The sequence below is a fragment of the Wasmannia auropunctata genome, unplaced genomic scaffold (assembly GCF_000956235.1).
Source record: "Wasmannia auropunctata unplaced genomic scaffold, wasmannia.A_1.0 LD335987.1, whole genome shotgun sequence".
NCBI lineage: Eukaryota > Metazoa > Arthropoda > Insecta > Hymenoptera > Formicidae > Wasmannia > Wasmannia auropunctata.
The window spans coordinates 2,682,117-2,707,263 of NW_012026903.1; the positions used below are offsets into that span (position 1 = coordinate 2,682,117).

The 25,147-nt window shown below is 37.6% G+C and overlaps 4 protein-coding genes across 9 annotated transcripts; 1 reads left to right on the top strand and 3 right to left on the bottom strand.

Annotated features, from left to right (window-relative positions):
* Positions 1-1,632: 1,632 nt before the first annotated feature.
* Positions 1,633-7,222, bottom strand: LOC105454288 (glutamic acid-rich protein-like). Of its 4 annotated transcripts, none has more exons than XM_011696820.1 (8): positions 7,124-7,222; positions 6,033-6,107; positions 5,750-5,965; positions 5,086-5,244; positions 4,855-5,004; positions 4,671-4,767; positions 4,321-4,545; positions 1,633-4,242 (listed from the first exon to the last, which is right to left on the bottom strand). In XM_011696820.1, exons 2-8 carry the CDS (start codon positions 6,105-6,107, stop codon positions 3,044-3,046), a joined length of 2,121 nt encoding a protein of 706 aa, XP_011695122.1. In that variant the 5' UTR covers positions 7,124-7,222; the 3' UTR covers positions 1,633-3,043. The 4 variants fall into 4 exon arrangements, with proteins under 4 accessions (XP_011695122.1, XP_011695124.1, XP_011695125.1 ...); XM_011696822.1 differs by lacking the exon at positions 7,124-7,222 and adding an exon at positions 6,960-7,084; XM_011696823.1 differs by lacking the exon at positions 7,124-7,222 and adding an exon at positions 6,710-6,728.
* A 159-nt stretch (positions 7,223-7,381) lies between these two features.
* Positions 7,382-10,317, top strand: LOC105454287 (DTW domain-containing protein 2). The gene is made up of 5 exons (XM_011696818.1): positions 7,382-7,974; positions 8,476-8,637; positions 8,722-8,902; positions 9,118-9,320; positions 9,509-10,317. The coding sequence occupies exons 1-5, from the start codon at positions 7,889-7,891 to the stop codon at positions 9,636-9,638; spliced, it is 762 nt and encodes a 253-aa protein (XP_011695120.1). The 5' UTR covers positions 7,382-7,888; the 3' UTR covers positions 9,639-10,317.
* A 317-nt stretch (positions 10,318-10,634) lies between these two features.
* On the bottom strand, positions 10,635-14,892 carry LOC105454289 (protein arginine N-methyltransferase 7). Of its 2 annotated transcripts, none has more exons than XM_011696825.1 (10): positions 14,807-14,892; positions 13,999-14,260; positions 13,753-13,902; positions 13,452-13,673; positions 13,154-13,383; positions 12,831-12,960; positions 12,528-12,757; positions 11,629-12,184; positions 11,100-11,260; positions 10,635-10,959 (listed from the first exon to the last, which is right to left on the bottom strand). In XM_011696825.1, exons 2-10 carry the CDS (start codon positions 14,179-14,181, stop codon positions 10,710-10,712), a joined length of 2,112 nt encoding a protein of 703 aa, XP_011695127.1. In that variant the 5' UTR covers positions 14,182-14,260; positions 14,807-14,892; the 3' UTR covers positions 10,635-10,709. The 2 variants fall into 2 exon arrangements, with proteins under 2 accessions (XP_011695127.1, XP_011695126.1); XM_011696824.1 differs by having other exon boundaries at positions 10,635-10,962.
* A 2,539-nt stretch (positions 14,893-17,431) lies between these two features.
* On the bottom strand, positions 17,432-24,643 carry LOC105454290 (zinc finger protein 169-like). 2 transcript variants are annotated; one of them, XM_011696827.1, is made up of 15 exons: positions 24,475-24,643; positions 24,197-24,368; positions 23,255-23,519; positions 23,031-23,152; positions 22,829-22,944; positions 22,625-22,767; positions 22,368-22,536; positions 21,751-22,114; positions 21,239-21,576; positions 20,695-21,041; positions 20,457-20,530; positions 20,165-20,384; positions 19,915-20,081; positions 19,383-19,655; positions 17,432-18,910 (listed from the first exon to the last, which is right to left on the bottom strand). In XM_011696827.1, the coding sequence occupies exons 2-15, from the start codon at positions 24,329-24,331 to the stop codon at positions 18,725-18,727; spliced, it is 2,919 nt and encodes a 972-aa protein (XP_011695129.1). In that variant the 5' UTR covers positions 24,332-24,368; positions 24,475-24,643; the 3' UTR covers positions 17,432-18,724. The 2 variants fall into 2 exon arrangements, with proteins under 2 accessions (XP_011695129.1, XP_011695128.1); XM_011696826.1 differs by having other exon boundaries at positions 24,197-24,643.
* Positions 24,644-25,147: the final 504 nt, after the last annotated feature.

The window sequence follows — 25,147 nt, forward strand, 5'->3', positions numbered from 1 at the left end:
CCGCGACGGCTCGAGAAGCATTTTACGTTTCGTAGAATGTATTCTGTATGATTAGCGCCATGCTAGATATTCTTGAAGATTTACAAATCGTTGAATCTGTAACTTTTGGATTCTTGGTAGATCCTTGAGATGATCATATTTAGTGACATTCCTAGTGAAAACTTTTCTTAGAATTATTTAATTTTTTAGATCAATTTTAGAATCTTTGAATAATTTTATCTTTTTAATTTTTTTATGAATTGAGATAGAATTGAGATTTTTTCAGGAATACTTGAAAGTCTACATCTCTTTTCTAGAATTCTTAATCCTTCAGACTTGCAGATTTTTTTTCTTTTTTCTCGAAGTCGTATTCGCGAGCGTTCTGCAGACATGGAAAATTCGCAGACTAACTAAAACGCGTTAATAATCGTGAAACGAGTCTTCCAATAATGTCTTCCAGAACGATAAATATTGATAAAGATAATAACAATATCACTATATGATAATGATGTATTACTATTTATTGAAGCAAAGAATCTTTGTCGGATGATGAATTAAGCGTTATATTGAAGAATTGTAGACGTTAAGAGTTAACTCATAAGCTACGGTCATGCATAATTGATGTTTCATATCGAATGAATATATCAATGACACACACAATGTAAGTAAAATCATGCTGTTCACGAAATCAATTTAGAACGTTAACGAGGGATCATCTTCTTTGTATCAACAATAATTATCGAAGGTGGCTGAATGAGAAAATTGTGTTGGGATCCTCTCTTCGTGATTATCGGACGACGATAGAATTGATCATATATTCGTCTTGTAAATTTTAATTTTGCTTTTTGATATATCGTGTGAAACGCAAGTCTTCCAACGTTCTGCTTTCCAGAACGGTCTCTCTTTCTCTTTCTCTCTCTGTTATCAGCCGTGAGAGAAGAATAGAAATGCTGCAACGCGTAAAATCCGTTGTGGTTTCAGAGAGATAGTTGTTTCGACTTAGATTATTTAAGCTAATCACGATGAGACACCTCGAGAAAAAAAAAACCGATGTCTTTTCATGCGGACGAAGGCGAGCAAGTTTAGGCTTCTAAAGCGCTTTTGCAGAAACATTCATATTTTGCGGCGTTTCGAGAAGGGCAAACCTCATCGGTGTTGTGTAGACAGAAAATATACCTATAAACGTTATAAAATGATGTAAAGCGGCCTCCGTATTACGAGAAGTATGAAAATACATTATCCGCACGTATGAGTACGAGGAGTGATAATATATTGACAAAATTTTACGGGCGTATACTTTACTTGCACTTCACCCGATAATACGACACGCACGTTACTTTTTTTTTTTAAAACAGTGATGCGCAACATTTTTTAAACAATTTTCAGAAATAAGCAGAATCTTGGTGGACCGCATATATGTATTTATTTCGTTTGCGTAAAATAGAACAGATTGATTTTATACTTTCAGCTGAGTCGGCGGACCGCAAAAAAAAAAAATTCACAAGCGGGCCACAGGTGGTGTGCATCAATGCTTTAAAAAATTATTCACAGGAATTTTGTTTTCGATACGGGATTAAATTTCATTTCAAATTTCACTTGCTTACTCGAGTGCATATATTTTTAGGGGGGGAAATGAAGGACAAGACAGATGAATAGATTTCGTTAGACAATATATATTATATAATTAGATTTATTAACAATGCTTCATTACTATTTTTCACATTAGAATAATCTCAGAAATGCTATGACTGAAAACTATTGATTGAAAGTAACAGTTTTATGGAGGCTTGAAAAAACATTGTATGGATATGGCAACGCGTCACATTTTTTTTTTCTAACGAAGAAAATAAGAAAAGAGTTTATATGTCCAACAGAATTAGCTTCGAAAGAAGTGCTCTTGAGAAAATCTAGAAATCTCACTTACACATTATCGTCGTTTTCGACGAGAGTCTAATTACTAATATTCCTAATATGATATACTAAGTATCAAAAAATTAATAATAGAATGTGTGCGTATATTCTATATGATTTAATTCCTTCGAAGAAGTTTAAGTCGATCAATTCAGATATGATTTCAGTCGCATGAGCCTCCAGGAGTTCTATCTAATAATCTGTCAACGAATCATACAAGCAACGAGAAAAACAAAAATATAAAAAAAAAACAAATATTAATATGATATAAATAATTATATATATGTATATATAAACTACAAATTCAAATAACATCGTCAATCGGTAAAAGTTATCTTTGCTCTAATATTAAGATATAATCATTGTTAGAAATCTAATTAGAATTTATTAATCTCACAGCTGCTCTTGATCTAAAACATCCCGTTTCTTTTTATTATTGCTTGTGCCAAAATATTCTTTGATTGTCACTTGAACAGGAGTGAACGTTCCTTTCATTACATTTTATATAAAAATTCGGAGATGTCATACACAATGACTGTTATTTCGCTATTTTTTTTTCTATTACAAAAATGCTATAGTTCTATAAACGGAAAATCGTGCTATACATATACATACATACATGTACATGTATAGCATTTATTTAGTCGAACTTTAGAGCAATCTTAAATGAATCAGAGAAACAAAATTAAACAGATAACAGAGTATATATATATTCACATATTGTGTATATATGTATATATGTATATATATATATATACACATATATATATATGCACATATATGTGTAAGATTCTGGAACAAAAAATAGAATTGCGATGTATTATCACTCAGCGAACTTGCAGTTATCTACGTAACATTCTCGAATGCTTGTTCCAAAAATAAGAATTCGTTGGGAACTATTCGAATAGCTTGATTTTCTCAACTCGTATATTGCCATAAAAATTAACTTTTGAAATATATATCACGCATTTCAACAAATATTTATAAAAGCTTTGTCTCCTATCACACATTATCGGTAACTTACAGTTACGTCGTAACATTTCGTACTTTTTCTTTCTTTTTACTTCGCACTTCTCTCTCTCTCTCTTTCTTATTTTATTAGTTCTAGTTCACTCGAAGCTGTCCTTTTTTCCTCTACGTATAGAATCGTCTTTTAGAGATTCTTATCAACTACGATGCTACTTGCGACGCTACTCTCTTTCTCATTATCATCTGTGCGCTCTTCAACTTCATCAATACATTTCGCTTCATCTTGTTTGTCACCGTTAATCTTTTCGTCCGCAATAGCAACTTTATCGTCCATAGTCAACATCTCTTCTTCCTTTAAGGCTTTCAGGTCCTCGCTTTTCAGTTTATCACTTTGTTCTGCTACATAATCTACGTCAGCTGTAGTCGTAATACTAACTACTTCTTTTTCTTCTGGAGAGCTCTCCGCATCGTGTTTAATATCGTTTTCTTGCTCACTCATATCTTTAGTTTGTGTATCACAGTTATCGCTTAAGATTTCATTAGTTTGCTCAGAATTGTGGTCTTCATTTTCCATTGCGGTTTCCTTGGTATCTTTCTCAGCGTCACATGACGAGTTCTCCACGCATTTAGTCTCATTTTCATCATTGTCGTCCTCTACTGTCGATACGATCAAATTCGTTTCAGTAGTTTCGCACTCGGATGTCACGGCTGCTTGAACATTTGGCGACTCATCCAACTTATCTTCCACCTCTCCATCTTTTTCACACGTTTCAATTACCGTGTCAATTTCAGTCGCAGGTAAATCTAAATTCTGCAAATCCGCCTCATCTTCCTTGCCTGCATGAGCTTCCCTTATCTCGTTTACGGGCGAATTCAAACTGCTATTCGGATTGTCTGTGTTCTTTATTTCTGTATCATTCATGTCAGAATCTCCAGAAGAAATTAGATTGCCCTCTCTTTCGTTCGCAGTCGTCACAATCTCACCATCCTGTAACGGCTCCGCAACGTTTTCCTCAGCGTTCTCGCTTTGAGGTTTAGATTCATAAGACATTTGTGACTCCTTAGACTCCATATTTTCTTCCCGTGATTCCGTCTCACATTTCTGCAGGCCTTCATCGTCTTTCCTGTTCTCCTTCTTACGGAGGTAAGGAGATTTATTGCTGGAGTCCTTTTTCTTCGGTGGAAGCTGCGACTTTCGCGAATTCGAGGCTTTGTGCTGATTCTCGTGATAGACGCCCTTAGGTCTGTCCTCGTACGACTTCGGGCGTGAAAAGGGCTCGGCATCGGGGAAGGCTACCTCAACGTCCGCGTGACTGCTGTACGTTACGCGACTCCTCTGTCGCGGCCCGACTCGTCCCGTTCCAGCAATACTCGGCGAGTTTACTGAAAACAATAGCGTTGAAAATGCATTCCAAATACCTTTTACATTCGGGGAATGTGCCACTGCCGCTTTTGATATACCTTTGACACTCATGACTGGACCCTTCCCCATGTTTCCCTGATTCAGCGTAACCTTTATGCTCTTGTCGGTAGCGATGACGGTTCTCTTTTCGGAGGGATTTTTAACGTGCCCGTCCTGATGATACGTATTATTGGAACTATTTTCATAATTATTATGAAAATGTCTCGAACTTCCCCGATAAGAACGATGACCAGCGCCGCGATTATGGCTTGCATAATCATTTCCTGCACAAAGCAATTGTATCCATATATATATATATAAAAGTATGTTCAATGACGAGGACGGAATTTAAAACTCCTCCGTGATTTGTGATATTCCTACTTATATATAAGAGTCCATTGATTCTCACCATTAACGTGGTATCTCCTATCATAATCTTTATAGTCCTTTTTTACGTAATCCCCTAATTTAGCCTCAGATCTCGCCACTTCGTCCACAATGTGCGCCTGCAATTGAATGTACGTAATCCATCGTGTCCGCGCAGTCATGTGACAATGCATGATTTTCTTTTCTTTTTTTTATGTAGCTCTTACCTTGTCGTTATCCCATTCTCTGCGCCAATTACCCTCCGCAGTTCTCTGTCTGCTGATGCGATCCTCATCGATACGATTCCTCTCGGCTCTCCAAGCTTCGTATTCCGGCTGATGCTCGTCCCTGTGCAATCCTCTGCTCGTTCTATAATCCTTTTCGAGAAATAGATCATTAAAAAAAAAACAGGAAAAACAGTGTGTAGGTACATTTAGAACATTTCAAGTTTTACGTACTCGTTGCATCCCATCCTTCCCTCCAGGTTTCCTCCTGAACATGCCTCTCGAATATTTTTGCCCTCTATTTGAGTTGTCCTTTGTGATCTCTTTTTCACCTTCCTCTCTCTCAGCGTCAGCAAGGAAGTTGTATTTAGGATCAGGTGGAGGCCCTTGTCCCTAAAAATATTTATGAGAATATTCAATTTGTTGAAACCATTCTCAAACTTTAAAGAAACCTAAGCTCTCGAATAAAGATATTTTATTAAATTAAATCGCAGTAGAACTCCGAACATGTCAGGGGACAAGATAGTTCCAATAACCAAATGGATAACAAACGCTCACTTATAAGTTTCGATAAATAGGAGCTGACATTCGGAAAACTGAAGTCGAGCATCAAGCCCTTATTACCCAAATAGCTCGGCTATCTATTATTTCTAAAAATTAGAAAAAGATAAATTGAACCGAGATAAAAGTTAATCCACGATTGAAACAGGCATAAATGTCAACAGCGATCAATTCTGATTAGTTTGATTTAATGACAAATTGGTCAATTCCAATGAAATAATCAGCTAGTAGAGTTAAGATGGTGAAATTGACCTTGATATATAGTGCGGCTAAACAAAGTTCTATTGTAAAATATTACTAAATCAAGATCTCCTTTTAATACAACTTTTCTGCACACCTGAGCAAAGGTATGAACTTTTCGTCCTTCACCACCCGCGGGCTGGTATTGCTGAGGATGTTCATGGTGTTCCTTGGCAGGTTTCGACTTGCTACTACTCGTCCTAGGTGGATTAGAAAATTCCGGCGGCTCCTTCCTCTCCGGCCAATCTGTAGACGGTACCATTTGCACCAGTGCGTTCAATTTAGCCGCATTTTTCTTATCCTCCTCGACTTCCTGCACGTAACGGGGGAGTCCATTATTTCTCACATAAAACATCGCTATGGAATCGCTTAATCCTTACCTCGTGCCTCCTCCTAATTTCCTCATTCTGTTGCCTTATCTTGTTGATCTTCTCCTCGAGTGCATTCGCTGCCATCTGCAATTTAAAACAATCAGATCACTTGGGGCAACAGATTAGAAACACATAAACACAATTGGGCCTTCTCTCCTCCAAAAATCCTCGTTGAAAAAAAATAATAATAAGTGAAATTGATCGACATGTAAATACACAATTAATAATGGAAAACATTCGGTCGAAGCGTATTTTGATATCTAATAATATTTTTGCGTGAATTTATATAACTTTTCAATTTATACAAACTTGCGCGCCGATTATTCGTCGATATCAAAAAACGTCTCGAACTAAATCCGAAGCTGGAGTCGCAATGCTTCGTGAATTAAATTGAATTGATTCTCGTTGGAAAAACATCTAGGTATCGCGAAGAAAAAAACGTTTGAAGCCGCACGACAGATCTATGAACGGACGATGGATATTCGTGTCACGTCCCCGCCGCTAGAGGAATGTCGCTTCCGAATTCCCTCCCCGTCCTCTAAATAACCGATCGCGAGAGCGCGCCGATCCTCCCGATCGGGCCCGTCTAAAGGGGCTGTAAAGACCGTGCGAGATGTACACCGGCCGAAAGAAATCACCCCCCCCCCTCCACTCTTCCCCGGAGCTCCGGAATCCAATCATCACACCATCGAGGATTCCGCAACGCAAAAGGAGCCCCACAGGCGGGTCGTCGTCCTTCCCCGCGTCGCGCACGAGCGGAACAGGAGCACGATGCGCGAGAGGATTCACGGCACCCGTCGCTCTCCGGGGCTCCGAAGATTCTCGACTACTCCTGACTCGCGATTCGCGCTACCTCCGCAAATCTTCCGTAAATCTCGGTTCGATTCGCGACTCGCCCGTCTCGCTCTCGCCGCTCGCGTTCGCGCAGCAACGCACCACCGCGATACCGTTAAAGAGACGGTATTCTTGCTGCACCGACTGTTTTTTCACCGCGGGTGCTCAATTCGACGTCAAGGGAAACGCGAGGGGGCCCGGAGGGCTGTTGCCCGTCCAGGAGTCACGGCCACTTCGGCCGGCGCAATTGCGATAATACAACGTACGGCGTATAAATTGGATGCGTAGGAGCGTCGCTGGACCGAACACTAGGCGAGACTGGGGCGCTTCAGCGGCAGCGGAACATCGCGCACACGGCACACACCGCGGCGACGCTTTATGTCAGATGCAGGAAGCCGCGCAGAAACACGCACGCAGCTGCTCCACACAACAGTCGCACCACGGGGCGGCATCTGTCACCCTCTTTGCGCGCGCGCGCGCGCGCGTGCCTTTCGTTCGACCTTACCGACCGATGGTAACGCGGGCGACGCGACGGACGCGCGCGCTGGAACGGAATTATTTGATTTTTGTCGCGTGCTCGTGTGTATATTTACATTTTTTTGCTCAAAACGATATATACACTCGGACGTTGGAGAGAGAGAGAGAGAGAGAGAGAGAGAGAGAGAGAGAGAGAGAGTTCAGAGTGCGAAAAGTGCAGGCAGCACAAGCCGAGAGAAATGAATGTACCTAACCTCCGATGTTCCTAACCTCTCATTTTCCGCACTTTTTCCGCTCTTCTCTCGCGGTTTATTAATTATGTCAATGCGCACCGCCGTCGTTTTCCCGCTGTAAATTTTCGTCCTCGCATATGTGTTCTACACTCGTTACTCTCGCCCTAAGATTTAGCTCGATCTGTCAACGTAAACATTATATGACCCATGTATGGCGATCACGAGACCCGAGCGCTCGTTATACCGCTCCGGACAGTCCGAACGCGTGGGTCGGCCCATCGCGAGATTATGTATACGCTCATTAGATAATCCTGGCTCGTCATGACGAACGAGGACACCGTGTGGAGCGAACTGGCAGGCATCCCCGCCGATCCCCCCGAGACAAGGGACAAGTGTCAACAATGCAGGCAAGTGCCGAAAGATCCTGCGGCCTAATTTGTTGCGAGAGCAATTATTGTCTTCTCGAGTTTATCGCCCTTTTCTCTGTCGATGTGGATTAACTTCAATCTCGATTTAATATTTTCTAATTGATGGTAATTTTAAGAGAGATAAATGTCAACAATGCAGGCAAGTGCCGAAAGATCCTGCGGCTTAATTTGTTGCGAGAGCAATTATTGTCTTCTCGAGTTTATCGCCCTTTTCTCTGCCGATGTGGATTAACTTCAATCTCGATTTAATATTTTCTAATTAATGATAATCGTAAGATTCACATATAATATATTATCGAGCGCCAAGATCCGCTTTGTACCGTGTTGACGTTTTCGGATCTCAATTATTATTGTTATATTTTCTCTTTAGCTTTTTCTAATTCTTTAGAATTAAGAAAAGATACAAAGTTAAATCGAGATTGAAGTTAATCTACTGCATTGGCAGGAACGGGCATAAATGGCGTGTATGCTTTTCTGCAGGAGGCCCGTACAGGTGTGCTGGTGCCCGGGTTTGCCGAAGCAGCGTTTCAACCCGGCGTCGCGGATAATAATCCTTCAGCATCCGGCGGAGGCGAAGCGCTGCTTGCGAACAGTACCGATGCTCGCGCTGGCGTTAGAGTCGGGAAAGTGCCTAATTTTCAGGTGAACAAAGCGCGATTTGAGGACCTTAACTAGATCGCTGAAGATCTTGAAATCTTAATTTCTAAAATTGTGCTTCTCTTTAAGGGGAAAGAAGTTTCCACTGCCCAAACACGAAGGACTGGCAGAGATATTAAATGACAGGAATACTATTTTGTTATATCCATCGCCTGGTGCCGTGGCACTGGACACCCTGGATCCAGTCGGGATTAACGAACAAAAGGCGTATAACTTGGTTCTGCTGGATGGAACGTGGCCGCAAGCGAAAGTAAATCACCGCTGGTGACATCCATAAACTTATTGACATTTAAATGAATTTGCAAACTGATTAATGTTTCAATACAATTACTAAATTCAGACTTTTAAAGAAGAGATATATAGTGCCAAAAGATAAGACAACATAATAATAAGATATGTACACAATGACATATGTACACACAATAGGTGACCGGATTCCTCAATGTTTATTGTTATCCTGTACAGGCGATATATCACTCGAGTCCGGCTCTGTATTTTCTGCGAGCGTGCAAGCTGATCGGCGTGCCCACTAGCGAATACGTGATCAGAACGCAGCCGACGGAAGGCTGTCTCTCGACGCTGGAGACGGGCGCAAGTGCGCTCTCAATTCTGGAGGGCGATCCCGAACTGAGGGAGAAGATGCTGGGTCCGCTACATTATTTATGCAAGCAAGTACACAAGTCTCTCTCGAACAGCCGTTATATAATAATTCTTTCTTGGAATAAATTGTAATTTTGTACGATTAAAGAAAAAGAAAAATGAGAACGTGGCAAATCAATAATTGAAATCACGTTTAAAAACGTTGGTTTACATCGTATAGTATTATGTGTGTTTGAAGAACCGTTTCTCTTTTCAGGTTTCAATTAGAAAATGGTGCGGTAACACATCAGAGCAAGGAATTTCTTATCAAACAGAAAGCTTATCCCAAATTAATTGGCAAAAGACTCGCCAAACAATTACGTATATTGCCAGACAGTACCTCGTAACATTAAGATATAATTGAAAATTAGATAGGGAAAAGGGGAAAAGGTATAGGTAAAAAAATATATGTGAAAATCATTTATGAACTTTATATAAAGAGCGTTGTGTGATATGGAAACGAAAAAGAATTTACTCTGCGTAAAGTGTTAGCACGAGTTTTGATAAATTTTCTGCTTACAATTATAGGCCGGTATTCATTTTGTTGGTTTTTATATTTGAGACCATCTTAAGTACTACAGTTTTTAAAATATCAAAATATCACAAGTCAATCATACAAGAGCTATATTATCATCTTTTGAAACGTTACTCAAGATGGTTTTCAAATAAGAATGAATTATGAATATTGGCCCTAAAACAAGCATTAAGGAATACTCTCTATTCCAGCGACTAAAAAAAATTTTTTTAATAATAAAAAGTGTGATCTTTTTGGAGATTTATACATCTTTTTACTCATGTTTTCTTCTAATATTCAATATCAAGATATCTTCTATTATTTTTGAATATCTGTATAATGAGTATTGAATATTCGATTTCTTGCAAATATAGAGATTTCCGTGTTTGAAAGAACAACTCAATAATATAATATTTCTTATAATATAATTGTCAGAAATGTAAAAAAAAATCTACTTTCATTGTATGGAATGTATTTGGAATATTAAATTTAATTTTATTAGAAAATAAAAATTATTTTGAAGCAAAATATTATAAGCTTTCTCGATGTTCGGGCTCGCTTAAAATTTGAAAAACGTTTTGAGAAAAACGTGATTCAAATTTTATAAATATATTTGTTGATTAGCCACACTTCCGCTATCCAGGACTACCACAATTATGCACAGATATTTTTGCGAAAAAATGATCATAAAAGTAGTATTAAATAAAATTCCTTTGTTGAAGACATAGGTTGAAAACACAACTTCGATTTTTCCATAACTTCTTATAATTTTATTATTTAATGTTTGAAACGTTTTATTATATTTTTCTTAATATAATAAAAAACAAACATTAAAGCATTTCACTATTTTACAAATTATTAAATAACTTTAAGCGAGCAAACAAACCGTCGCATTTTAATACATTCAATCATTCGTCAGTATATTAAATTCAAATTCCACTTCCCCACTTTGTGGGACGAAAGTGAAAGACCACGAAAGTGCATCTTCTTTCGTAACATTTGATACTGTACGAAATAGGTGCACACCTTGCCTCGTGTACGGATCCCAGGACACGCGCTCGCCAGGTACTATTTCTTCAATCGGGCCGCAAGATACTGACAGATCCGAGTCCAATTGCCAATCCACCCAAATAGCGACGCCATTGCAGCAGCCGCTGCTGTAAAATGAAAAATATATGGATGTAATAACTATTATAAAGGAATTGAAATTTTCATTTTTTTTCAAGTTTTGACTTAAAAAATTTTTTTTTAAAAGCGCATCATTTACTTAATATTCAATAAAAGGCATACTTACTCTAAAATCGGAATCTCTCCTGTTATTCTCTTGCGTTTGTCGAAATTTACATTCCGTGTCAGATCGAGCTTTATAATATCGAAGGACGAAGATAACGCTTTGCAAGGATACTCCCAAAGTGGCTGCGCCTCTACGGGATTATCACTTTTCTCGCTGGATATCTGGAAATGTAAAATACAATCTCTCTTTATCACGAATACAAAACTAAAAATTAATAGACAAACCGATAAGAATCAGGTATGAAACTCTGTATGTAATATATAAACTGAACACCAACGTTTATTTTAAACACAACAAGTTAGACGTACCGACTCAATTTCAAATCGTAGTAAAAATGCTGAGGACAGCTCGAAATCGAGCCGAAACGTCCAAATTTATTACGTTCAAAATAAACGTTGATTTTTAATTTATATTGCGCAACCGAGTTCGGCGTCTCACACTCATTAACCCTTTTTGCTATCTTTATTTTATTTCAGGAGTTCCAGGATTAATTTTTGTTTAAAAATAAAATTAAGCTAATGGAACTAACTTGAATAAGTTTGTCGAAAGAGGACAGGTCGAAACTCTCGCAAGTGCCAAGCGGAGCTCTTATCTTCTGCAAATCCTTGAATTCGACAGCGGCGGCCTTGACCGTCGCCGCGACCGGCATCCTCGCGATACTCGACGGATATCTGGAGGTGAGATACCAGAATCGTAGATTCTCCCACGGCACGATGGAGCTCAGGAAGTATGGCTCGCCAAAGATGAAATCGATTTCGCTCGCCTCCGGCAGACCGTCGACCGACTCGACGATCTTTATGCGATCGGAGAGCTCGTTTGTCTGCACGAACATCTCCATGGTTCTACGCGACAGGAAATTCTGTTCCAGCAGGAACACCTTTGCGCCCAATCTCGCGATCGCGAGAGCCAACAGGCAGCCATCCGAGACGCAGAGGCAAACGCTGCTCGGGGTGATCTTCTTCTGCAAAGCCTGCAGGTACCTCTGATTACGAGCCGTGTCGTTCAGTTGACCAATACGCGTCCGCGAGTACGCGATATGCGCCCAGCAATTGCACTCGGGCCTCTGGCAATCTGGAATCTCATCTCTATGAAAGAGATTTTCTTTTTTTAATTTAATTACATTAAAAATAATTCAAATTATTTTTAAACAGCAAGCTCTCTAACAAAGTCAATTAATAATGCAGGAAGTAAAAAATAATAAAACTATAAATTGAAGGGCCTACTACAACAACGCAAACTCTCAACGTGGCCAAATAGGTATGTGATATAAATAAATAACATAAAAATGTATTTTCCCGTCACTTTAACTTTGGAGTTCATTTTCTCCGTTTCTACAAAATGTGAATTAATCCACTGTTGTAGCAAGCCCTTCAATTATATGAAATGCGCGTGAATGAAATTATGACAGAAAAAGAGACAGGAACTTACATAGGTCCATTCAATAATTTAAACCAGAAGGAATATTCATCGTGATAGCCGATAAGGTTGACCTCGACGCCGCAAGTGATGGACACTTCTTCCGGAAGGTAATAGACAGCTTGCATCCAGTGATCCCGCCAAGGTATCGAATCCGCCATCTTTTGCAAACACGAGGCATCTTTCTTCATGTTATCGGGTACGTCTGGATGCTCCCATACAGGTGCACAGCTCAGCAACACCTGAAAACGATACATGGTATGAGAAATTCATAAAAATAATTAGAAAAATAATATATAGATAACGTTTTATTACCTGATTATCTGTATCCATGTTCAAGTCCCACCACATAAAGATTGCATGTGCGATGCCGTTTGTTATCGGTTGCGTAGGTAATGATATCTTTTCCTTGTTCAATAAAGGTTTCTTGCCAGACCAGTCAAACCTAAAGTGGGTTTTCAATATGAAAATTATTAAGAGTGCAGTTGCAAAACTATGAACGGCAAAACTATCTTTACATTCCTTTTTCTTATAATTCGGTCAACATATATCGTATATTAGATAAATAAGATCCATTCTTCAGATTCATTCAGGTTTTCGAAGTCAGTATTGAATAAGAAGAGAGGAAAGATCATTACCTGAAAATAGGCTGTGCCGGCAGCAAAGGCACAAAAGTATCGCGAGGGAGACGCGACAGTTGCATGTCGTGCACAGCTGCGGCGCCAGAGCACGCCTGAATAGTCGGCGGAGCGTCAATCAATATTTCTCCGCTCTTAATAGGCTTCACCCGGTTCCATCCACAGACTTTCGAGCTCTCGACCACTTGCGCCCATACCGTGCCTTTGTGCGGAACGACTATGCTGTCTTCCTGATGTGTAAGAGCAAAGCGTAAGTATATTTTCAACCAGACGGGATCATCCGCGAGCTCGGTATTACCTCGAGAAGAACCTCGTGCGCGTGACGGAACGTTGACAACGCTCCCTCGCCAATCAGCTCGGTGTCGAACACCTCAGTGACTAGAATATTCGCGCGCTTCGGCATGTCACCACCCTCGCCCACTGTCATCTTCGTAGAACGCTTGCGGATCAGCTTAATTCTATCTTCGAGGCCGTTCTCCTTTATTATTTCTGCGGCGCAATTGGCCATTGGTTTGAAAGCCTAAACAAGATGTTTCTGCGTGAGCGGCAGCACTTTGAAAAATTCGAGAAAAAAGTTTAAAAATTCTCTCCTCCTTTACCTCGCATGCCGTTATGGTGTCCGCTCCGCATTTAGCAGCCATCATCGACAGCAGGCCTGTCCCAGTGCCTATGTCAAGAACATTAGCCTCTTCGCCGGCCTGATGTTTCTTCTCAATTGCAGCTTTGAGGCCGACGTAATATTTCTCATTCTGTCGAACAAAATGTAATGTATTTTAATTCCGCTAGTTAAATCAATTATCAAAGAATAAAAAATATATGAAGTGGTAGCACAACAAGATACTGACTCGTTCGTGATCATGCAGCATGTCTGCAAAGGCGGATCTAGCTACTTCTTGATGATAATCGTAATACTGATCTTTCTCCTCCCAAGAGGCAACACCAGTCAGAGGATTCAAGCATTGCGTGAATATGCTCATACTTCGATTTGGTAATGCTTTTATTGCAGCGACTACACCAGCTCTTAACATCCAATATTGAAATATATATGCGGGAAGATGAAAGATACATTTAAATACTTTACTTTCGCTCTATTTTAACTCTTTGTACCTGCAAGAAATCATAGTTTCTAACATTGAGTGAATCCCAAAGCGCTTTGTACATCGAATACTGAATCTCAATCATTACTCTGCTCTTTACTCTCTAACAGGGATTTATACTTATAAATCTCTGAATAAAAATCTCCAAAAATATAGCTTATATAGCTTTTGTCACTGAAACTGTGCATCTTATATAAAATCTTACTGATAATACTTGTAAACAAGCTAAAGAGGCTGTGTTAGGTAAAATAAAAAATAAAAACCATAGGCTAATTTTAAACTGGTCGCTAGATTTTAGACTAATATTTCATTTGTCATACAAGTTTTTTAAGTATATTAATTGATTGTAAGATAGAGAATTTCTGGAAACTTGAGAACTTTTGCGTTCTGCTAATCAATTAACACACTTGAAAAATTTGTCATATGGAATATCAGCTGAAGACACAATTAGGGATGAATGAATATGTGTAGCTTGTATGATTGAGGCATAATTGTATAGTCCCTTCTTGACATGTAAGCTGAAGTAAATAAATTATGTTCTTCTATTTCCACTTACTGGTAATACATCGGACAAACTGCTGTAGATAACAATGATAATGTATTCAAACTACCACGTATGTCTTGGACTTTCATCAGTTTATGAGCTATCAGTACTACTTCATCATTCCTCTGCTCCAACATTCCAAAAACTTTGAAAATACGAGATTTTTCCTGTAAAAATACAATATCATGAGAGAACTAAATCAGGCAGAATAAATCATGCTTTTCTAATGCTAGGCATAAAGCTTGTATTATCTGAATGGCCACAATATTAACATTTATAAATATCAGTATTAAAAAATCTTAATATAAATTAAGCTAGTGAACAATAAGATGATACATTAGCTAAGTCATATTCAATCAAATATCATTAATTGATTATTTTTATGTAAAGTCAAAATCATCCCTTTTATACTGTAGCCCTATCCTGTATTTCAGTTTAGCACATTATATTATATAGTTATTAAAGCCCATCTTCACAATGTATGGTTACCTGAAGGTTAAAAATTACCAAGAAGTTTAATAACGTTTGATTAGGACTTAATCATCAAGTTAACTTGATGCCAACTCAACTGATGTACACATAACCTTCAGTTTATTTGACTATAAGCTTATGAAAGTGTATTTTAAGTAAACTTTCAAGTTTTAGTTAACCTAACTTTTTCGTTAACTATACATTGTGAAAATGGGCCTAAGAGAAGCTAAAAATTGTGTTGGATAAATCATATAAGAAAAGTTAGTGTAAGCAATAAAGTAATTTAGGTATATATATTAGTTGCTAGATGTTTAATTAGCCATTAATTTATAAAAAAATGAATGGACATGTGGCTAAGCACATATTGTAAACCAAATTCCTTCTTAGAGGAACATAAGCTAAAATAAATAATTCTATTCTACCTATTAGTTATCAAATTTGTACCAAACCAAACTACAGTATTAGAGATTAGAATTTAGCCAATCAGAACGAAACAGATTAAAATTAAATTTATCTGATTGGTCATATTTTAATCTTCAATATTCAATGATAGATTTGTTTCATTACTGCACTGGACCTGCATTAGAACTTTCCTTCTTGCCCCTACTAAATTTCATACATATATTACTTCATTTTAACTGTAAAAAATAAATATTAATTCAGTTGTAAAAAAAACAGACCTATCGCATAATCTGATATGAGCTTTGCATGTAGTAGTGCTATAACGTTAAAAAAAATTCAAAAGGGGGTTCAAACGTTCCACTCGCTGTTCGCTGAAACAAGCTTCCTAGAAGCGAATTGATGGCTTTACCCATATAAACAGGTGCTTTCCTTTGCTGTCCTTGGTGTAGAGAGCATGCACAGGAAGTTCCTCCAGGCTAAGGGTGACTCCCGCCTCGCGATCCGACGAGACACTCCGTAAACAAGCGATTCGCGCGGTGGCACCGGGCACGATCTCGCCAATCGTCTGTACGTTCTTTATACAGTTCTCCCGGTAGTCGGGCAGGGACGCGTATCGAGGAATGTCCTCGATCAAGATCGGAACGTGCGGGATATCGGACGGCAAACGGTTCTCACGAATAGCCAAACACGCCGGCCAGGAGGAAGATCCCAGACACATCCGTTCCATGCCACCGACAGCCATCGACGAAATATCATTGAAGACTGGCAATCTATGCAAAGTGAGTGCAATTCGTGCGTTTGAAAATACGGCAATCCCTTACGTTTGATTGGTCAATTTCACGACGAGCTGAGCCACGTGATTGGCTGGATAGACTCTTGAGCGACAAGCGCTAAAATTCAAGAAAGAATTATTATAAGGTAAAACTGCGTGGCTGTTTAGTAAATTGCTAAAATTTAAACAATTAGTCAATAATATAATATTAATTTTATGGTTTATTATTCTACCAATGTTTTTAGACATGTACATTGTATTTCACCTGTTGAAATCATCTTGTTAATAATTAATATTGATGTAATCATCGTGCTAATAGTTAATTTTATTTAAAAATAAAAACTGCATATTTATAGTTCATTACCATACGTGTTTGATTCTAGAGAGATGGTAAAACAATTGAAAAAACAATGTAATTTTGCGGCAATAATATATGATATTATAGCATTTTAAGTATTCATTAACTTATTTATGAAGCTTATATAATAAAAATCATAATTTTAATAATGTATTATTCAAATAAATTGCAAATTTATGTCAAAAATTGATAACATCGACACTCTGCAATTACCTCCGGGCCCGGCACAAAAATTTGCCCAGGGCTGATGAGTGATGATCTTTAATCTTAGAACATATATGTTCTAATTGTAAATCTAATAGTAACTCATCGGTGGGTAAAATAATTATCATTAATTAAATTTTCGATAAACTATTTCTTTGCAATATTTTACTTTGTTTGACAACAGACTTTAATATAATATAATTTAATAATTTTTCTCATTTATTGAATCAATTATTTGAGATAAATTTATATTGAATAAAATATTTCTTTGTCCTTCAATTTCTTTCTTTATTCAAATTGCAATGTGATTGCTGTGTCGTAACTTACGATATCCCACATGACTTTTATCTCACAATAAAAAATACGTTAAATAATATTTTTATCTTTTGTATATTTTTATATTGAATATTACTCATAGAAAGAAAAAAACTTTTTGAAAAAAAAGGTTGAGATTTATTGAGAGGTTTGATAGGCTTGGTTACAAAACGAGAGGGAGAGAAGTATCTTTATCACATAAATTCAAATGCTCTTTCTCCTTTACTATATCTAACGAGTATAATAATAATGTCGTATGTACAACGTTACGTAATAAACCAAAATTTCATCATAATTTACATTAATGTGGCTGAATATAAAAGAACATTTCCACACTATCCTACAATAGAATATATCAGACTATATATATGTACACACGAGTATTTTGAATCAATTTAACTCGTGAATTTATACATATATCAGTGTATGAAAAATGTACCGTTACATACATCAGTATATGGATAATTTCCGAAAAGTAACAACAAACTTAAAAGGATGAGTAAAATGTATATCCGGCGACGCCTCCTTAAGGTGTACTAGGCAACAATTGTCATCAAATGTTGTTGATGGTAATTGTGCAACGGTGGGACTGAAGCCTTTCATTGCAATAAAAAAAAAAAAATTAATTTAAAAACAATTTTTTAAAATCTAATCTCATATTTTTTAAATCCAATCTTTCAGCAATTAAGTAGCGTTCAGCAAGGCCAAAAACTGACGCCTTAGAGAGACCTAAGATTCCCGGACACGAGTTACTTAACAAAAGTTGTTCAATTTGTGAAATTTTCCACCTTTTTAAATTTGTTCTTTTTCTCATGTGAAAATCCTTTTCTTGAGGAAACACGCTCTATAAATGTACATCCTGTATACAAGATGTCCGCTACTAAAGCAACGCTTATTCGACGAGTAGACTTTAGTAATTAATTTGTCGTAAACTGTTGAGAAAATTGCAAAATGGTACAGGACTTTTCAATTTAGTTCGCTCTATCTATCACACGAGCGCTTTGCCATTTAGTGTACCGGACACCCTGTATACCTGTACCATTTCCCATATACTCCGATACTTAAGTACACACGGTATAACATATGAATCGTTAATCGCATCTAAAACCAGAATTGTAAGGATTCTAAAGCAATCTTCGAGCGATCTTGTGGTGATTTAAAGAATTTTGTGCTTGGACGTAGCAGCTCCGCTATAATTTCGACTCTATTAACTTCAGTAGAAACATTATGAGTAGCAAAATTGTGAATTTTTAACAGGATCGTGTCAAAATTTAGCGAAGATGTCAAATCATCTTTTGAAATCTTTTGCATTAAAAATCTCTAAAGATCCGATAATCGAGATATTCACAGGAGAGAATGCATCGGTCACGAACGCATTATCTAACTTTCCTTTACAATAGTCAAGTCATTATACAATAGTCAAATACTCTGAAGTGAGCTGCATCGGATCGACGGGATACGTCGTTAGGACGCGGACCTTCTGTCCATCCTGCGTCGTGAATTCGATCGCTTGTTCACCATCCGCGAGTTCAGCCTGCTCGATATTCCCCAGCTGATTGATCGTCGCAACGGCCGTCGCGTCGGTATCCTCGTCCTGTAATAATAAAATTATGAATAATACGACTAACAACAACGAGGAGCAGTCAGAAATCGAATTATCAGAATCGGATTTGCAGTTGCAGGTAAAAAAGACGAATGTTATTATTTTTATTATACCAGAAACTGCATTTTTACTTTGCTGTTATCTTGTATATCTAAATTTGTATTAAGAGTTATAATTCAATATTTATATTTTATTATAAAAAAATATTATATTATAAAAAAATAGCGTTAAAGAATTTTATCAACATCATCGAATATAGTTGTATAATTTTAATTATCAATGTATATGTATAAGAACAAGATGCACGAAATTATAATACTAAAAATAAACAGATAAGAATCGAGCGATTCAAGAAATTTGTAGAGTTAAAATAAAGAATTTATAAAAAGCTTATTATATAAATAAAAAAAAAAAAGAATCTCTCCGCGAAAAAACAGATTTTGTTATTAATACTGGAAATTACCTCAAGTGCCTGAACAATTGCTTCCGCGTCGGCTTGAATTGCCGACATCGACTCGATGCTCTTGGTCGCACTCGGACGCACCAAAATTCCGCTTTCTTCCATAGTATCTTCGTCGACATGGATATTTAAGGCTTGGAGTTGTTGGGCGAACATTCCAGGGTGAACCCTAATGATCTGGCTGTCGTTCAATTGGCTGACAAAATGTCCCTGCGAGAAAAGTTGTCGAGCCTCTTGAATGGTCAAGGGAATCGGATTTCCGTGTTCATCCGTGATCTAGAAGTAAAGTAAATTAAAGAATCACAGCTACTTAATTTTCGAAGATTAAATATAATAGCTATTCTTATAAATGTGATATAATAAAAAATTTAATAATTAATTCAATATTTGTAATTTTATTAATATAATTTAACAATAAGATAAAAATACAAATATTTAATTATAACTCTTAATAAAAATTTAGATATTTAAGATAACAACAAAATAAAAATACAGTTTCTAGCATAATAAAAATAATAGCACTCATCTTTCTTACCTGCAACTGCAAATCCGATTCCGATAATTCGATTTCTGACTGTTCCTCGTTGTTATTGACCATATTATTCGTAATTTTATTAGTAATGATTTCGTTGCTCTCCAAACGCGACAAGGAATTCGCATTTACCGTGATCTCGTCTTTGTTTTTAATCATGTTAGCGTCCACTAAATTTCAATAATCGAATTAATATAATGATAAGTTAGTAGACAATCAATTAACAAATTCATTAATACAATTGTTTTCGTACCTAAATGTAGTGTTTGCGATTGATTAGGATCGTCAGGATCCTGGTAAGATACATAAATTATCTGTTGAACTCCATCATTGGACGTCTCGTCAGTGGTTATAATTTGATCATTTAACGTCTGTTCGTTCCCTCGTGAATTCGGCAGAATTTGCCATACCTCGCCGATCGGGGATCCTTCATCCGATCTGTTCACAGTTACTATCTTGTTTTCTCTGTGTACCTGTAGAAATCGATAGTTTATTATTATTGATTATATCGACAAAACTTTTGAAAAGTGAAATCGTTATAGTACCTTTTTGTGTTTTGTCAGATTTGAACAGTCGGCGAAAGCTTTACCGCACACGTCGCAAGAATAAGGCTTTTCACCTACAAAAAAAAAAACAAAATAATTAATATATTAATATTTTATAATTTTATGTGTGAAAGTCGAAACGAGATACAAAAACAAAGGCATTCATTCATATTTTTTTTTGTTCATTAAATTCTTTTACTTTTTAATTTAAGACACGGTTCGTTATTTTTTCGATTACCTGTGTGCAAGCGAATATGTTTCTTCAGCGCCCACTGCTCTGTGAATCTACGGTTGCACTGGCTGCACTGGAACGGCCGTTCTCCCTTGTGTCGGCGCACGTGACACTTCCACGTGTCCTTGTGTAAGAAGGTCTTTGCGCAGAACTCGCATTTCCACGGTCGCTCACCGGTATGCCGTTTCACGTGCAGCTTGAATTGCGACGACGTGGTGAACTTCCGACCGCAGAAGTGGCAACTGTACGGTTTTTCGCCGGTGTGAATGCGCATGTGTTCCTGCAAATTGCCGTTCTGCGAGAAGCTCTTCTGGCATACCGAGCAGGTGTACGGTTTCTGACCGCTGTGCCATCTAAAACAGCGATGCAATTTTTATGATATTTTATTTATTAGTCGATAGCTAATTAAATCTTAATTAATTCAAATATTCAAGTAGAAAAATTAATTAAAAAGTACAATTTTTTTACTTAAGTTTCCGCAAATTTAAGAGCGCACTTCTTTCTCGATATCGTGAAATTTTTATTAAAAATGAGTGATGCATTCAATTACCTGTAATGCAAAGTGAGACTAGTCTTGTGCGCGAACTGTTGCTTGCAAATCTCGCAGACATATTTCTTGTGTCCCGTGTGAGTGGACTGATGATTAATCAGGTTTGCCTTCGTCTTGAAGCTGGAGTTACAAAACTTGCAGGCGTGCGGCCGATTGTCCGAGTGCACCAGCTGATGGCGCTGAAGCAACTGTTTGTGCTTGAAACTTTTGTTGCATTTGTTGCAGACGAAACGACGCCCGTTGTTGTGCTCGGCTTCCTTGTGATACAAGACGGAGCTCGGATGGTTTAGTACCTTGCCGCAGATATCGCAAGCGTAGTCCTTATCCGATTTGACTTTCTGCAACATTATTACAAAGATCTAAGACGCACTAGAAATACTATGTGCAATTTTAGAAAAGAAACCGTAAAATTATTATGAAAAAGTATTTAAGAAAATTCAGATCATCTTTTCAATAATTTCTAAATTGTTATATTCTGTCATTTTGACGTAGTTTAAATAAAAAACACAAACCCCGTGCGTTGTCATGTGCGTCTTCAAATCCGATTGACTTGTAAAAGTTTTGTTACACGTGTTACAGATGAACTCCTGCTGCTCGTGCACCTTCACATGCAATTCGTACTCCTGCTTCAGTCCAAATTGCTTGTCACATCTTTCGCACTTGTAATTCGCATTTCTGGAACCTCCTGCTATCTCGAGTGTCACCGTGGAAGCGCTCTGCTCTGTGCTGGGCGTCTCATGTGGCTCCTGCGCCTCAATATTTTCCTTGGTGGGATTTGAATTATGTTGAGTCTTTTGGTGCAGTTCCAGATTATCTTTACTGTCAAACTGCTTCTTGCATTGTGTACACTCGTGCTTGCCACTCTTATGGAAACTCCTAAAATAATTAAAACATAAAAAACGCTTTGAAAATTGAATGTAAAAGAAATGTTAAAAATCTTGTTTTTATCAAAAATTTTATAGAGCATTTACAAATATAAGCATGTAATTGACATGCATAAAATTCAAAATTACAAAATAAAACATACGAAAAATTTAGTTTTCACAAAAAAAAAAAAACAATTTCTTTTATGTTCGAGTTTCCAAGCTCTTTGTACAGGAATTGATTTGCGTGTAGAAAATGATATTACTTATGTACTATGTATCTGCTACGTTGTAGGAAACCCCTGCCGCAGAGTTGGCACGTGAACTTATTTTTACGACGGCGCAGTTTTGATTTCGGTCGTATTCGTCCACGGTTCACAATCACCACCTCACCCAAGTCTGTACCCTCTTCGGTTTCGAGATGACCTATTATTTCTGTAAAATATGAATGATACGCACGAATAGAGAAAAAATTTCTTTTTTTTCAAAATTATTTAATTGATGTTTTAACCATTTAAATTACCTTCCTGACCATCCTGGCTGGAAGCTTTCAACAAATCTTCTGGATCGTCAAATAATTCGGAATCATTATCGTCCTCCTCATCGATCACACCTTCCTCCTTGAATATCCTTTCCAATTCTTTGCCTTGTACCGCTTCTAGAAATCTGAGCAAATTCGATCAATAATCGTGTAAATTATAATCTAAAAGTTTTCATTCTGTAATACCTTTTGGGAACTTTGCGCTTTCTTCTGCGTCTACCATCGCCATCCACCTCTTCTTCTTCCTCCTGCTTATCCTCTTCGCCTTGACTCACAGCTTCTGCAGAATTCTCTTTTGTCACCTTATATAGAATATGTACAAATAAATACATTACATAATGTATGGCGTTATATAATACAGGTAACGTTACAATTTATTATTACAAACCATAGAATCTGCATCTGCGGGTACTTTAGGTGGACGTCCGCGTTTTCTTCTTGGCTTAGTCAAGCCTTCCATCTGCAAACTCATTTCATGCTCCGCTGTGTACATAGATCCATCTGGCATAACTGTAATAAAAATATTGAAATAATATCATATATAACAATAAAATTACATAAAATATTACAGTTTCACAAAACAAGTGATACACAAAGGAAAAATTGTATTACTTTTAATAATCATTTGTTGCTCATGTTGCTCATCCTGATTATATTGAGCCATACTATCCATTTCCACTCCATCCGCCCCAAACTCCGCATTTTCCTTTCGATTGCGCGAGCGTTCTGTCTTGCGCTGCTGTTCGACCTGGTGTTTCCAAAGTTCGCGTATTTTGCGCTGACCAGCCACCAATAACTCAAAGAATTGCGCTGTCGCTTCCAGTTGGATGTTACAGCCCGGACAAATTGTCTGTGGTAATTTCCCATCGTCGTGAATCTAAAATTTGCAGGTTCATAGTTTGCAAATACATACTATAAAATAAAAGAGCTTGCTGCAACAGTGAGTTGATCCACATTTTGTAACAATAGAGAAAACTGTAAAATTAAAATGATGAACTTTGGAGTACATTTTCTACGTTTTTATAAAATGTTGTAAAATGGGTTCTCACTGCTGCAGCAGGCCCTTCAAATATAATTTGTAGAAATATTCTATATGAACTATCTGTATATTACAAATCTTTCAATGTTTCCATATAAAATTAAGATAATGTGTCAATATAGACAAATTGTTCATATCTCAGTGTATTCAAGTAAAAATATCAAGACAAAATATTATATATTTAACATATAAACAGCAATTACATGAAATAATCAAATACTTTGTTTAGCAGAGAGGGAGAGAGAGAGAAAGAGAGAGAGAGGGAGAGGGAAAAAGAAAAAGGGGGGAAGAAGGAAAGAAAGGAGAGAAAGAGGGAGAGGGAGAGGAAGAGAGAGAGAGAGGAAAAAGGGAGCAAAAGATCAGAACAAAAAAGCTAACAAATAATCAAATAAGTGATGCATAAGACAATGAACATTTGATCAGTGCAGTAACTGCATGGAAGACTCATCGAAAATCGGAGTAGGAAATCAAGTTGCGGTCCGTTCGACCGGCGTTTTGAAAACACAGCGCCTCACCTTCAGCGGTAAATAACGGTTGACCAGCGAGCAGAGATCCGACTCGCCTGCCTCGCTGACGAACAGATGCTCGTTGCCGTTGTCCGCCGCGCATAAACGGCAGATCGTCGAGTCGTACAGATGCACACCTACCATGTTACTGTCGATAGAGCGAAACAACGATACGCCGGGACTGAATTGTCGCGAGAGAAGTCGAGGTGATGTCCGAAGAAAAATGGAAAAAGAAATATTACGAATTTACGCGAGATCGACGATGCCAAAATTACGGTGCGCGTTACCATTATTTTGTTTATACAACGTCGCATGAACGCGCCAATGCCCGTCCCGAACGTTCGGGAAGAAATGTCGCGTCAGGACGATGGTTAGGTCGGTGGTTAGGTTAGGTTAACCTCTCGCGACTCTCGCCCCGCGCCATTATATATTCTTCATTCTTGTCGTTGGCTCCGAGTGACTGAGCCAATCACAACGAAGCGTCACTGATCCGGTCTGGAGTCCCTAGCTAGGGACTTTAATCCGGTCTGTCTGAACGCGCCCATTGGACACTCAGTGATTTTACGTTACGATTGGCTGTCATGTGAAAATTCAAATGGCACAGTGCAATCGCGTGATTTTATCCAATCAGGATCCACGATCAAAATCCATTGTATAGGTTATATTTTAATAGTACATATACAGATTCATAATAAAATAAAAATAGCGGCGGCGACCCAATTGATTAAATCGCAGCGTAATCAAACGAAAGTAAATTCGCCCGCTACCGTAATTTTCAATTTCCAGAGAATCATAACAGAAGCCAAGAATTTATTGCACATAAAATTTATTATAGGATGTATAATTTATTACATTTATTATGTGAAACATTTAAACATACATTTTTTGTCGATAAAATAGATAAGTTTTAATATGTGATAATTCTGATAATCTCATGTTTATTTAGCAAGAACAAAGATT

Excerpts from the sequence above, each read along its gene's own strand:
- LOC105454288 (XM_011696823.1), bottom strand. Across the intron at positions 5,005-5,085 it reads GGAAGGATGGGATGCAACGA|GATTATAGAACGAGCAGAGG; the intron begins GTACGTAAAACT and ends TTTCTCGAAAAG. Across the intron at positions 4,546-4,670 it reads TAGGAGATACCACGTTAATG|GAAATGATTATGCAAGCCAT; the intron begins GTGAGAATCAAT and ends TGCTTTGTGCAG.
- LOC105454287 (XM_011696818.1), top strand. The coding sequence starts at position 7,889 with ATGACGAACGAGGACACCGTGTGGAGCGAACTGGCAGGCATCCCCGCC. Across the intron at positions 8,638-8,721 it reads GGAAAGTGCCTAATTTTCAG|GGGAAAGAAGTTTCCACTGC; the intron begins GTGAACAAAGCG and ends CTTCTCTTTAAG. Across the intron at positions 9,321-9,508 it reads CCGCTACATTATTTATGCAA|GTTTCAATTAGAAAATGGTG; the intron begins GCAAGTACACAA and ends TTCTCTTTTCAG.
- LOC105454289 (XM_011696824.1), bottom strand. The coding sequence starts at position 14,181 with ATGTTAAGAGCTGGTGTAGTCGCTGCAATAAAAGCATTACCAAATCGA. Across the intron at positions 13,384-13,451 it reads CGCACGAGGTTCTTCTCGAG|GAAGACAGCATAGTCGTTCC; the intron begins GTAATACCGAGC and ends CTTACACATCAG. Across the intron at positions 12,758-12,830 it reads ACATGGATACAGATAATCAG|GTGTTGCTGAGCTGTGCACC; the intron begins GTAATAAAACGT and ends TATCGTTTTCAG.
- LOC105454290 (XM_011696827.1), bottom strand. The coding sequence starts at position 24,331 with ATGGTAGGTGTGCATCTGTACGACTCGACGATCTGCCGTTTATGCGCG. Across the intron at positions 22,768-22,828 it reads AAGCGCAAAGTTCCCAAAAG|ATTTCTAGAAGCGGTACAAG; the intron begins GTATTACAGAAT and ends GAATTTGCTCAG. Across the intron at positions 21,042-21,238 it reads AGTCTCACTTTGCATTACAG|ATGGCACAGCGGTCAGAAAC; the intron begins GTAATTGAATGC and ends TCGCTGTTTTAG.